Here is a 14298-nt window from a genome sequence, read left to right as displayed (position 1 = left end):
GGAGGAAACTATTTATTTATTGGTTAGTCTTAAAGGTGCTACTGATCTCTTTTTGATTTTGCTATTTATTTCCATCATATTTGCATTCCGCCCTCCCCGCAAGCGGGCTCAGGGTGGATAACAACCTTAAAATCATTTAAAAACATTCCATATTAAAACATTAAAACATCATATAAAAATAGCAGCACTCTTTTGCCTGCGGGCAACAGCAATACAACTAAAAGTGACCAGGGAGGCTGGGGCGAAGAGCGTCGCAGAAAAGCGGCAGGGCAGCCAAAGGCTTAGGCTAAGCCCATCCCCTTGCCGCTGCAACGAAGCCCTTCCTGAGGTTGCGTTTGCCGGACACCTGCGCGCAGGGTGGCGTTCGGCTCCTGCCCAGCACGCCCGCCGCCCTTTGTTTCCGTCCGGGAAACGAAACTGCTCCGAGAGCCGAGAAACAACTGTCGTTTCCCGGCTCTCAGAGCAGTTTCGTTTCCCGGACGGAAACGAAAGGGCGGGCCGGTGGCTGGGCTCTGCGTTCCGTTCGGGACTCGGGAGCCAGCGATGCTCTCTGCCGCTCGCTTCCCTGCCATGGAGCTTTACGACACGGACGCCAGCAAGCTGGACAAGTTCATCGTGGAGCGCCTCCAGCCCAACGCGGGGGTCCGGGACCAAATGCTGGAGCGCGTCGGCGACGTCTGCGAGTTCCTGCGGGATAAGTGCTTCAGGGATGCCGCCCCGCCGCGGCCCCGGGTGCTGAAGGCGGTTAAGGTGGGTGCCGGAGCCTCGGGCCTCGCCAAGAGATGCGGGCGCGGAGGGGTCCCAAGGTCTGCGTGCGGCCGAGAGCCCCCAGGAAGACTCCCTCCTGCCTCCCCCGCCCAGTCTAACCCACCCCGCCTTGAAAACCAGCCCTTGGACTGGCCAGCTCCAGGCTCCCGCAGTGGACCCCGGCAGTTACCAACCTCCAGGTGGTGGCTGGAGAGCTCCCAGAATTGGATCCTCCTCTTACACTTCCACTGATCTCCACACAGTGATCAATTCCCTGGAGAAAATGGCATCTTTGGAGGGTAGATTCTGTGGTACTATACCCTGCCTGGATTCCTCCTAATCCCGGCTCTCGACCTCCCCATTTGCACCCTCAAAACCTCCAGGAATTTCACAACATGGTCTCTCCTGGGGCTGGGCTCTGCTCACTCCTGGCGGCTGGTGGCTCCGCACTGGGAACTTTCCCTGGAGATGAAATGGACAGAATGCCACAGGGTACGCCCTTCACCACCACCCCTTCCCAGGGAAGAGAGACAGACCCACAATATGGGAGGGGCTCCCACCCCAGAGCAATTCTTTCGGTAACTTTATATGGGAAACATATAGGGGGGATATATTAATATCTTGAGGAAGACTGAAGACATCACAAGCCCCTTATGTCTCTGGCAATCTTACAAATATTAAACAAGAGTCATTATATACCCAAAGTCACTATTGTCTTGAAGTTTGTATGTGCATGTGAAAGAGAAAAACACAATACATTCCTGTGTGCTTTGTACACACGGCCACTTCTCTCTCCTTTCTCTGCCATCACCCCATCGTTGAGCCCTGGGCCTCCAGGGTGGGATTTTAAGAACCAACCCTGGGGAGGAGGGGGCGCAAGAGAGCCTTACTCCCAAGGGCAGACCACTGCCACCAATTTCCTCTGACTAACCCTAAGCTCAGAGACCGAGGAAACAAAGCCTCCAGCTGTACTGTGTGTTAATCAAAAAGTCAGCCCTGCAAGGTAGGCCACTTGCTTGCTGAGGCCCCTTGGTTTACTGGTAGTTGGGCCAATAGGCCAAGGTGCTGGATTCAGATTGAAGCCCAAATAACACCACACAAGAATAAAGATAAATGTATCTTTTAAGTATTGTGCGAAAAGAGTACACATGTATAGAAAGTGTACAAACAGGGTTAGTAGAACAATATTAGCAGGATCCTCTGCCTGGTAAACTAGATGTTACCATGTAAAGTCAAGCTGCAAAGCTCAAATAGAGTAGAAAAAAGGGATAGCTTTCCAGTTTAGTCCCAGAATAAGACGGCCATGTCCGGCTGCTGGTCCAAAAGCAAACTAACTTAGAAACTCCATTTTTATCCCTTATCAGCCTGCAACACGGGAGCAATTCCAAGAACCAGTCAAAGGGAATCAAAAGAGTTTATTGTGTATAGCCATAGGCCATCACAAATTTTCCAAACATCAACTAATAAACAGTTAAATCCAGTATCACAGTTTGAAAAGGTTAATTAAAATGAATTCAAACAGTACAGTACACCACACTATCGCAGGAATCACAAAACTGCCTCATTAAATACCACCTTAGATCTTATCTTTTTGGCTGCAAGTGCAAACTGAGAGACTCTGCAGGACACATGGTTATCAGAGTCAGATAACAACACAATCTTCTCGATTTCAGAATATGTGTTTGTGACTGATAGGATTCTGGCCAAGAATTTAGGTCTGGGTACACTATATAATGGACAATAAAGTAGGTAGTGGGAAAGGTTCTCCACTGTAGATAATCCACAAATGCAGCTGTGGTGTTCCATAGGGATGTGAGAATAACGCCCTGCCAAGAGAGCTGTTTGCATCATCTGAAAGCGCAGAGCGGTGAAAGACACTTTGAGGTTATAATAAGAAACATTGGCTAGGTAGGGAGATCTTAAGTGATCAAATTTGACTAATTTATACCAAGGAGCTGCCTTAGATTTTAATATTGATAGCTGATCCATCACTGCATCTGACTTGTAAATCCACTCCTTAAGGGGGAGGTTGTTGGCTGAGACCCCTAACAGGTCATCCGGGATGGTATACCTTTGGCAAATGGTGGATAGAAAGCCAGGGCGTGTGGGGTCTTTAGATAGTAAAAAATTTACTGATTGGCAGCTTAGGGAGTCAGAACTGGAAAATCTGATCCTTTTCCAGTATTTTAAAACTGCAAGGTGTACCTGCTCCCTAAGGGAGGGGGGTCCTGCTTCGGCCCCCATCAGGGCAGCAGGAGCGCCTTTGGGTAAGAACCAATCAGGACACTGCCATCAGGACACATGACCAGGCCCTCTGCAGCTGAGTCAGGCCTCCTATTGGAGCAATTAGCCCCCACCAGAGCTCTGATCCTTAACCAGATGGAATGCGGGGGACGAAGCTCCTTTTCTGGCCCTGGCCTTGGCTCTCCCATGGTTTTTTCACTGGTGCCTGGATTCTGAAAAACATAACCAGGTGTATCTCTCTGGGAACTATCTTTCCACTGAATTTCTCTCCTAGAATTCTCCTTTGAGGCCTAACCAGGTAGATTTACCTTTGCATGAGTTTGGCCAAAAAACAGGCTAATAGCAGGCTGGTTCCTTGACATTCCTCCCTTTCCATGAGGGCTGAGCAATTCATTATGCAAAGCAGAGAGCAGGTTTGAGCTCCACGGCTGCAGAATCCCAAAGCACAGCTCTTTACTCTTCCTTGTGGAAGCGGATGACACCCGGTCACTTACAAAGACTCCCCTGCCATTGAGATTCAGACTTGCACTGCCCCCTCCTGCTTCTTGGTCATGCTACGTAGCCTTACGGTACACAATTCTCCTTCCCAGGGAGGCTCGTCAGGGAAAGGCACAGCTCTGAAAGAGGGCTCAGATGCTGATCTTGTGGTGTTTCTCAGCATCTTCAAGGGCTACACGGACCAGCAACAATACCGGAAGGAAATCATCCAGGAGATTGAGAAAAGGCTCAGGGAATACAAAAACAAGGAAGGGGAGTCCTTAGATGTAAATTTTGAGCCATCTAAATGGCCAAACCCACGTGTGCTCAGTTTCACACTCCCTTCTCGTGATCTCTCAGAATCCATCGAGTTTGATGTGCTGCCAGCTTTTGATGCACTTGGTGAGTATGTCTGCTCCAGGGATGGAGTCTCTGTGACGAAAATGGGGGGCGGCAGCAGCTTCTGGGTTCAGAGTCCCACAGCTGGCTTTGTGGTGGTTTCTCTCATTATCACCGCAGGTCTTCTTTACACCACATGATGCAACTATCAGGAATTCCCTGCAAAGGCTTGCCAGGCTAGGAAGATTGTTCACCCATCTCCTGTGTCAAGAATGGGTTGTGGCTCAGTGGCAGAGCATCTGCTTAGCATGCAGAAGGTCCCAGGTTCAATCCCTGACATCTTTAACTAAAAGGATCAGGTGGTAGAGGATGTAAAAGACCTGAGACCCTGCACTCACTGCCAGTCTGGGTGGACAATACTGGCCTTTATGGACCAGTGGTCTGATTCACTATAAGGCAGCTTCCTATGGATATGCATGTGTGGTTACATTTCAAACTTGTATATCAGATTTGGCTGGAGGAAACAGAAATGTAGAGCTGGAATGGACCCCTGTGGGTCTTCTAGTCCAACCCCCTGCACTATGCAGGAAATTCAGAGCTATCTCCCCCACCACCTCCCCCAGTGACCACTGCTCTGTGCCCAATGGAAGGCAAAAAACCTCCAGGATACCTGGTCAATTTGACCTGGAGGGAAATTCCTTCTCAGCCCCAAAATGGTTATCAGCATTACCCTGGGCATATAAGAAAGGGCCATGAGAGGCTAGCACTGGCTCATCCCTTCCTGCCTTCCCTCTCAGGGTGATAATAATAGCGTTGTATGCATAAGAGTCATTTCTAAGCTCTTCCCCACCTGTGCCTTACCAGTCCATGCTTGCTTTTCATGACAGGCCACTTTCAAAAAGGCTCCAAGCCTGATCCTCAAGTCTATGTTGACCTGATAGTCCTGATGAACAGTGGCTGTTGCCGAGGTGGTGAGTTCTCCACCTGCTTCACTGAGTTACAGAAAGATTTCATCATTGCCCGGCCAACTAAACTGAAGAGCCTCATCCGTCTGCTGAAACACTGGTACAAAAAGGTACAAGCATCTCAACAAGACTGGTCTGAGTCTTGATTCACTCCGTGAGATTCCATTTCCAACTCGCTGCGCTACGGTGCTAGAATTTTGCTCCTATATTCTTAACATACTGTGTTGCAGCTTCAGATCTCAGCCATGTCATTTCCGCTAGATAAGAAAGGTCAGTCAAAAGATCCATCTAGTCCAGCATCCTGTTACCTAGAGCAATTGGGAAGATGCTTCTAGGAAGCCTCCAGGCAGGGCATGAAGGCATTGGTCCTTCCCTGCTTCTGCCTCCTAGCAACTGGCAGTCAGATTATGCTGCCTCCTAATACCCATCAAACAGTTGACGGACCTCCTTCATGAATTTGTCCACACGCACCCATTTATAGCCAGTAGTGGGAGAGAATTACATAAACTAATTTTATCTGTGAAGAAGGAATTATATTTATCTCTTCACACCTACTGTCCATCAAGTTCTTTGCGTGAGCCCTGGCTGCTGGTGCCCTGCTGAGTCTGGCATGGAGCTGGTGTGTCAGTATCCTATGTTTTCTCAGTAGAGAAAAGAAACAGCAAAAAACACTCAACCCCAAAGAAGAGTATAACAATTGCAATGGAGTCCATAGCAATACCACCTACCCATGCCGATCGTTAGTGGGCATGCCAAAGACACCCTCATGTCAGGCATCCTGAGGCCTGGAGAGGGGAAGAGAGGGGAGCAACTGAGCAACCCTACATGTTACCCAAATAGGTAGTCTCCTTGTGAGTTAGGGGAATTAGTGCACAAGGAGAAGCAGCGCGAGGGGGTAACTAAGTGAGATTTCTCCACCAGTATAGACGAGGATCTTTCCTCTAGAGAACTTGGTTTTTTATTGAAGGGGTAGCAAAAACAAACACAGAAAATTGCACGCAACATGCACACAGAGCTACCTAGAAAACGAGGAAAATGGAGAGGAGTGCAGGATCGGGTGATATTTACCAGTTTAGAAGATAGGGGATGTCTGTGAGCAACCAGTGCTTTGTGGCAGGGAGAAGCTCAGACATGCGTCCGAGGGTGGGTGTAACACATAGATGTGGCTTTGGCTGAGGGCAGTGTAATTATAGTGTGAAATGTACCCTGAGGCAGGACTGGGTGTCTCTGACCCCCCCAAATAACTTAACACTTGGTCTGAAGATGGGACAGTAAAATTGGGAAAGGCTGGCGAGTGCTTTCCTGGGAGGAACTAAAAGTGACAAAAATGATTGATGACCCATGATGGCTGGACAGGTGGGGCTTATCAGATCCCTGAATAGCCCCAATTGGGAGAGTGGATAAGGGAAGACTAGCACTTGCCTGGTTAGGATCTAGGGTTGCCAACAGACATGGAGAAGATGTTCTGTTCTTTTCATAGAGGCTTGATGTGTGGAAAGGGGCAGTTGAATCTTTTCATGGCTTGGACAAAAATGATACCACCTGGCAAATAATATCCCATTAAGCCTCTGTTAAAGAGGTAGGGCATTTTCCTCCATACTAGTTGGTAACCCTTGTGAGAACAACCCATTTACTACTACTTCCTGCTCTTTGTGTGTGTGTGGTGCCCTCAAGTCATAACTGAATTAGGCCAACCCCTGGTGAGGTTTTCATGGCAAGAGGCTAACAGACATGGTTTGTCATTGCGTGCCTCTGCAAACCTGATCTTCATTGGAGGTCTCCCATCCAATTACTAACCAAGGCTGACCCTGCTTAGCTTGTGAGATCTGACGAGATCAGGCGCTTACTCTTTAATCAGTTATTAATTCACAAGCCTTCATCCCTTGACTGCAAATCTTGTCCTTTGGTGAGGGACTGAATCAAAATCTTTTTGGGAAGCCCAAATGTATCATATTTTTATCCATTATTATAATTGTTATTTACAGACCACCTTCCTCACTGAGACTTAAGGTGGATTACACAGAGTAAATCACATAATCAATGGCTGGGACATTCAAAGAGACAATACAATAGGGTATAGGTCACAGCAAATGAAAACAATAATATTTATTGGGTTGCTGTCATCCACTGGCTTGTTGAGCCTCCCAAAGAACACCAAAAGGACAGTGAGATTCCCTTTGCAGGATCCATGCTGACTCTTACACCGCAGGCTTTGTTCTTTTATATGTTTAATACATTTTTGCATCAATTTATTAGGAACAAGCATTACCCCAAGTGGCCTGTAATTATCAGGGTCCCCTAACATTTCACAAATTACAAAGTTATTTAAAACTTCTTCAATAGCTCATCTTCATTGGCGGGGGGGGGGGGGCGGCTTTCCAGTTTCCGTTTTCTATTCTTTTTTCATGTAAATATCCTCCTTCTCAGTCAAGGCTTCCAGATGGTTAAGAGTATTCAACATTACACTATAAGGTATGCCACAAAATGTATTCCAACAACCAAACACACTTTCCCTTCCACAGCAACAACAAAACTTAGGACAAGATATCTTTTCCTGTGTGTAACAAGAAAACACTTCCTCCATTCCCTTCTGTTGTCTCTCTGCAACGGCTCGTTTATTCTCCTCCTGATTGCATAACAGATATAAACCTTTGAAGTTTTGACACCATTTTTTCCTCCTGTCTTTCCTAGTATGTGAATGTAAATCAATACAAATCGCAGCTCCGAAGTGGGGAGTCACTCCCCCCCAAATATGCTTTGGAGCTGTTGGCTGTCTATGCCTGGGAGCAAGGAAGCCAAGAGACAGATTTTGACATGGCAAAAGGATTTCGGACGGTGCTCTGGCTCCTCCAGCAACACAGTCAGCTCTGCATATTTTGGACCACATACTATGACTTTGGGAATGAGACCCTCAGACGACACCTGATAAGCCAGCTCCGGAAACCCAAGTAAGTCTCCCATACCCTTTTCATATCCAGGACCATGCATAGGGTTGCTCCCATGCTTGAAGAAGAATGTCCGGTCCCCTTAATAGAGGCTTCATAGGATCTTATTTACATGGTCATGTCTATTAAAGGGCTCTATTAAGATTCCCATGAAACCTCTATTACAACTGCCTACCAGCTTTTTAGGAAAACCCAGAAGGAGCAGCTAGAAACCAGATCGGCTGTTGTTATGCCCAAGGACACAGAATCTCCTAGGAACTCCCCATGTGCTCCTGGGTCTTGAAGGAGAGAGGTCGTACAAAGCAGGTACATCATTACCAGAAGCAGGAAGAATCCCCTAGCACCGGGGGAAGCAGAAACCAACAGCAATAAGCAGTTTGATGTGCAAAGACGATTCTACCTGCAACTGCCCCAACTAGAATGACAGTCCGCCAATGGAATGACTCTGGCTCCACTGCCACTTAGTTTTAAGGATCTTATTCTGGCCAGACTTTTATTAGGCCACATACCATGTCTCACTTTGATGGGCAATGCCTGGTTAACCAGTCCAGCAAATCCCCTTCCATGAATGGCTTCCGCACAGGTTCTACTTTAACTCTTGGTGGACTTTTTCTCTGCTGAAGGGTGCAGGATTCTAGGGACGATTGGGGCTAGCTGCATGTCTCCTGAATCTGAAGAATTTTCCCTGCCTTCAGTAGTTTCTATTCATTTGTTCTGTGTTTGTGTATCTTTCCTTTATTTAAAATGAGTTTGTACTTGTGAAAGATATATAAGAAACACGTAACTCTTCTATAATTTCTCAGCAGTTCACAGTGATGCTCACTGGATGAAACACATAATAAATGAGAGGCTGCCCAGTACACAGCACCTGAATGCCAAAAATACTGTATGAGTTTATAAAGTTAGGTCACATTGCCAGATGGGACAACTGAGGGGGAGTTGGTTGCTTATGGCCACACAGGCAGCTTTGTGGATGCACCGGGCTTTGAACTTAGGATTTCCAGTCTCTCTCTCACTCTCTGTGCACTCTTAATGGCTGTTTCTGGGTTTCAGACCTGTTATCCTGGACCCAGCTGATCCAACTGGACTCCTGGGGGAGGGGAGCCGCTGGGATCTGCTTGTGCAAGAAGCTGAACGTTGTTCTCGTCAGAAATGCTGCACAAACAACTATGTGTCCTCAGCCATTCGCTGGGATGTGCCGGTGAGAGAGAAATGGAAATGTCTCCTCTGTGTGCATGAAAATGTCTCCTCTTGTGTTGCTTAGCTTAGAGAGATACCTAGGCTGAATCTAGGGTTGCCATCAGGTTTGGAGAAAGATGACCTGTCCTTTTAATAGAGGTGTAGTGGGCAGTTCTTTACCAGGTAATGCTATTTACCGCTGCCACACATTAAAACTCTCTTAAAGGAACAGAGCATTTTTCTCCAGGCCTTTTGGCAATCCTAATTGTGACTTTAGAATGCTTAGAAAGCTAGGATGTTTGGGGATGTTTTTAACAGTCTAAATTGGATATAAAAACTGTGGTGGGAATTTTTATGGATGGCTCCTTCCCACCTTTGATGGGGAGAGAGAAACTGGTGCCAGGGGGATCCCAGGGACCTGCCTTCAGCCTGCAGCCCTTCCCCCCTGTGACTCCCACTCTCTCCCTCCCTGACCGGAGCCTGCCAGTTAGCTCTTTCTTCTTGGGGTTCGTTCTTATGGTTTTCCGTAGCCAGTCGTCCTGGTTTTGGGGGGTAAGCTTTTGTCTCCCTCCTTTAAGGGTACTTAACACTTACACAATATAATGCTAAAGCAGAAGGGTTTATTGAAGCAGGGTAAAATGAAACACAAAGCAGTTTGCTACAAATGGAATACAATTCAAACTTACAGCTTACAACTTAACTTCTAAAATTCTAAGAAATCACTTAACACACTAGATGAATACAGACAACTTATATTCTAACACTTAAACCTAAGACAACTATAGAAAAACCTGGGCATTCCCTGGGCTGAACCTGAAGTGCAGCAGCGAGGCTCCCTAAAGGGGAGAGCCTCCCTGGCTACTTGGCTGGGGCACTCTGATGGTCCAGTCCCAGGCTCCAAGCGGGTGTCCCTAGACTCCCAGGTTCAGAGTCCAGAGCACCTTACAGTGGCTTGTAACCCTCTTATATAGTGGTCCAATGGGCTGTGTGACGTCACTACTGGAGTGATCCCATTGGCTAATGGACCTGATCCAGGGCGACCAAAAAGACTTTTTTACCTTATAGCCTTCTCTGCAAGACAGTCTTAGGAATTTGTTGCTGAAGTCAGCAGAAATGTGCAGTGAAATATAATGGCTTGTGTGCATGCGTGACTTTTTAGTTCAGGCCTACGACCTTGCTTTTTTTCCTATCCTTTATAGTGTGCCAAATGTTACACATGCTTTGTAAAAGGAGATAAGGGAAAACCGAAAGTTAAGGAAAAAGAAAGGGAGGGGGTTGAAGAGGAGTAGAGAAAAAAAAACCTCCGCTTTGGAGCGTTTTAAACTGCTGCTTGTAATTTCTAGATGGAATACTGCTTGGGCCTGGGTCTTTCAGAGCCAAACTCCAAAATTTCTCACAACAAAAACCACCTCAAGCAATTTTTATGGAGAAAGTGCGGTATAAACAGGGCTTTTTTTCAGCTAGAACACAGTGGAACGGAGTTCTGGAACCTCTTGAAAATGGTCACATGGCTGGTGGCCCCGCCCCCTGATCTCCAGACAGAGGGGAGTTTAGATTGCCCTCCACGCCACAGCGCGGAGGGCAATCTACACTCCCCTCTGTCTGGAGATCAGGGGGCGGGGCCACCAGCCATGTGACCATTTTCTCCGAGGGCAACCCACTGAATTCCACCACCTCTTTTCCCAGAAAGAAAGCCCTGAGTATAAATATTTTAAAGAAAAGACACCAATTCTTCTCTTTCAAGGGCTTGTTCATCCTCCAAGCCCGACCTAAGAAAAACACAAAACTCCTCATATTCTGGAGGGAAACACAGGCACAAAATGAAGCTCCCACTTTAAGCACATGCATGCAGAATTGCTGTGTCTGCAATTACATACGCCAAGCGTGGAAATGGCTTCAGAGATAATGAACGTTACATTCCAGACCTCCCAGTAGCTCAGTTCCCACTGTTCCCTTAGGAAGATCACCTTCCATGTTTGGTGGCATGTGATAGTCCTAGAAGTCTAGAATATTATGGAGTACTCTGTACACATCAACCCCTTCATCTTTATTTCAGCTGCAGGTGTCATGGAAAGAAGAAGCAAGGCCAAATCCAGAAAAAAAGGTCAGTCCCTCATCTCTCTCTCATATGCTCTGGCTTTTCACAGATGAAAATAACTTTGTGAGTTTGCTGTGTGAAATTTATGGTTCTGTACCCGCTATCCATTTGGCTCAAAGTAACGCCTTTAGGTCAGTTCCACATTCTGGAGTTTTACTGTCCTCGTCATGTTGCTGGTTCTCAATTCTTATTTACAATGGAGCTTCCACACTGCACAGGGCAATCTGGTGTTAGCCCTGTTTCCCTGGACCGGGTGCATATTGCCATCGCCCCTCCCTCCATCATGAATCCCCACCCCTTCTTTAAAAATTTCAAGTGCATGGGTAGTGCTGAAGAGGTATTATGTAATAAGACAAGTGTTTTTTTTAAAACCTACATGCTTTGTGCTGCTCAGAAATAATGCAGAACTTGAAGCCTTCTGTTCCTTGCGTTTGCCTGCCTATTATAGCACAACAGAAACCGGGAAAAAAATCCCACAAGTTGAGTGGCTGAAATGAGAAAATCCTCTGTGTGAAATAAGCCCTGGTGGGATTCTGTGTTTATGACTCAAGCACATTAATGTTCCTCAGTGTGTGGTAGCTAGAGAATATGGTTCCTTGATAAATTCTTTTTTTAAAAAACATTTTTATTGGATAGGTTGAAAAACATAATCTCTTCAATATCTCTTTCTCCTACAAAATACATATTTCATCTCAACCCACCCTTCCCCTCCCCTCCCTTCTGACCTCCAACAGCACTTTTAGTTCCCTTTCGTTCACATAATATTCCCTCTAGTTCTATTATTTCTCATACTCTTCTAAGGTAAAGTTACAGTCAATATAAAATTCAACAGATTACATAGTGCTCGTCAAAAGTTGTCCATGGACCACAGTTGGTCCTTTACATCCCAATTCTTTTCCAAATAATCTTTTTTTCCAGTCCATCAAAAAATCATTTAAACTTTGTTCTTTTAGCTTTCTAGTTAGTTTGTCCATTTCCACCACGTGCAGAAGTTTTTGTATCCGTTCATCAACTTCTGGTATCTTATCTTGCTTCCAATATTGCGCATACAACAGTCTTGCAGCTATAATCATGTACCATAATAGTGTTCTATCCTTCATATTTACAGTTTCCATATTGAGTCCTAACAAAAACATTTCAGGATTTTTTTGCAAATTACACTTCAAAACTTTTAATATTTCAACATAAATAGAAGACCAAAATTGTTTTGCCTTGTCACAAGTCCACCACATATGGTAAAAAGAACCTTCGTGCTCCTGACATTTCCAACACTTATTTGACATAACATTATTCATATTTGCCAATTTTTTCGGTGTTAAATACCATCTGTACATCATTTTATAACAATTCTCCTCCAAATAGGTAATACACGTAGATATTTTCAAAGCATTTTTCCATAAATGGTTCCTTGATAATTCTGTTTGGGAGCCTATCCAAGCATGGAGATGATGACCCCTCCAAGCGTATGTGTGAAAAATGAGCTTATTTTCAGTGTGGAAGAGACAAACGCAAACTGAGATAGCTGCAAGATGGCTGAAAACTTTGGGGGTCTCTCCCTGTGGATCTGGATCTCATATGGCATAGCATATCTGTTGCATTGTAGGAATGCCTCTCTGCCATATGCAATTAAGGGTCAGCAACGCCCTTCAACTCTCTCTATCGGACAAACAGATCAGTCTCTTCACAAAAGAATAAATGGACATAGATCTGATTATCAAAACCCACATTATTCAAAAATCAGTGGAGGGACATTTCAGTCTGTCAGGACATTTTCATTGATGATCTTACAGTAGCAGTTCTCAAGCAAAGAAACTTCAAAGGAAAATTAACAGTGCAAGATTGCTGAAATTGAATTTATTTGCCAATTTGGAGCAATGGATCCCCCAGGGTTGGATCAGGACATAGGATTTTCCTCACATTACAGATGCTGATTTTACACATTTTGCATCCATGCTCTAGCAAGCTAATTTTGATCTATATAGCTAGCTTTCTGATACTCTAATTTGCAGTGCCCCCGAACCCTCTGCCAGGATCAGAAAGACTCCTACCTTTTCCCATTCCATGTATCTGACAAAGAGAGATTTGACTCTTGCAAGATCATATTCTAGAAATCTATTCAGTCTTTTAAGGTGCTACTGGACCTGAATCTTGCTCTTCTACTACAGGCCAACACAGCTACCCCCCCCCCGAAACTATTTAAATTATCTGTTACTCTTCTTCAGAGGTCAATCAATTTTCCAGGCCCTCCCTAGAGAAAAAAGCACTCTATACTCTTGAAGAAAACTTGGTGATGAAATAAAGCTCCTCCTCCCACAGAAGGCATTCATATGTAGGATTGCTTGGGGTACATTTCTCACTGAGATTCAAGGCACATGACAAAATTAATACTATAGAAACAGTACAAGACATACAGTAAATGCAGTAAGACTGGGTTAGAAAATTAGGATTCATGGTTTATTATTTACTTTGGGGAGCTATTTCGTTCTGGTGAGATCCTTTAGTAAGGAATGCAAAGAGAAATCTACAAGTTTTTCACACACCCACACTAAAAACTACTTTGCCTTTTAAGTTATCTCAGACTTTGAATTCTGTATCTCACAAAGACGCCTCTGTGGACATTTGGCCAATATGCAGATATGTTTACAAGTATCTCATTAATCGGTTTAAAGGCACAGTCAGCTGAAAATACTTTAATTGGGAGATAGTTAAAAGTCAGTGGGATTGCTCTTACTCTTGAGTAAACCTGGGCTGTGAAAGCAGTGGCAAGGGGTCCCACAGTTCTGGGAATCAGCATCCCAGAGTATGTCATTCTTCCCAAGAGCTCGTGGTTTGCCCTTCCCCATTTTATGCTCACAACAGCCCTATGAGGTAGGTTGTGGACAGAGGGCAATGTCTCTCGGTGAGCTCCATGGCCTGTTCGAACGCACGGAGTGTTGCTTCCTCATCTCCCCCAGTCCAGCGCTCTAACCGCTATACAACTGTGCTGCTCTCTCTTTTTTAACCCTTACCATGATAGTATTTATTGTGATTTGAATGCTAAATAGGAGGGGTGGGAATGCAAGTACGCTAAGAAAAAGACGGATGGGGGTGGTTAAAGAAGAAACCGATCCTTCTGAAAAAGGCCGGAGGACAAACGGCTCGCCGGCTGCGTATTGCGCCAGCTCCCGGGTCGGTTTCGCTTCTCCCCCCCTCCCAGCCGATTTCTTTTTCTCCGCGGAGGAAAAGGAAAGTGAAACCGGGAGGGCTTCCCACGGAGTAGCAGTTTTGTTTCGTCAAAGCCCCTCCTGCTGGTGACATCTGGAAA

At 45.6% G+C, this 14298-nt stretch overlaps 1 protein-coding gene across 1 annotated transcript in view; it reads left to right on the top strand.

The window, feature by feature from the left end:
* OAS3 (2'-5'-oligoadenylate synthetase 3) overlaps nt 1-14253 on the top strand; it is a 33134-nt gene extending 18881 nt beyond the window's left edge. Inside the window, exons 14-20 of the mRNA XM_054995856.1 lie at nt 357-750; nt 3582-3870; nt 4695-4882; nt 7464-7720; nt 8771-8918; nt 10953-11000; nt 14191-14253. Coding sequence (XP_054851831.1) covers nt 357-750; nt 3582-3870; nt 4695-4882; nt 7464-7720; nt 8771-8918; nt 10953-11000; nt 14191-14253 — 1387 coding nt within the window. The remainder of the gene's footprint in view (nt 1-356; nt 751-3581; nt 3871-4694; nt 4883-7463; nt 7721-8770; nt 8919-10952; nt 11001-14190) is intronic.
* Nucleotides 14254-14298: the final 45 nt, after the last annotated feature.

This window comes from Eublepharis macularius, chromosome 13 (genome assembly GCF_028583425.1).
Source record: "Eublepharis macularius isolate TG4126 chromosome 13, MPM_Emac_v1.0, whole genome shotgun sequence".
Taxonomy (NCBI): Eukaryota; Metazoa; Chordata; class Lepidosauria; order Squamata; family Eublepharidae; genus Eublepharis; species Eublepharis macularius.
The sequence above is the reverse complement of the archived record's forward strand: the minus strand, read 5'-3'. Positions and strand labels throughout refer to the sequence as shown.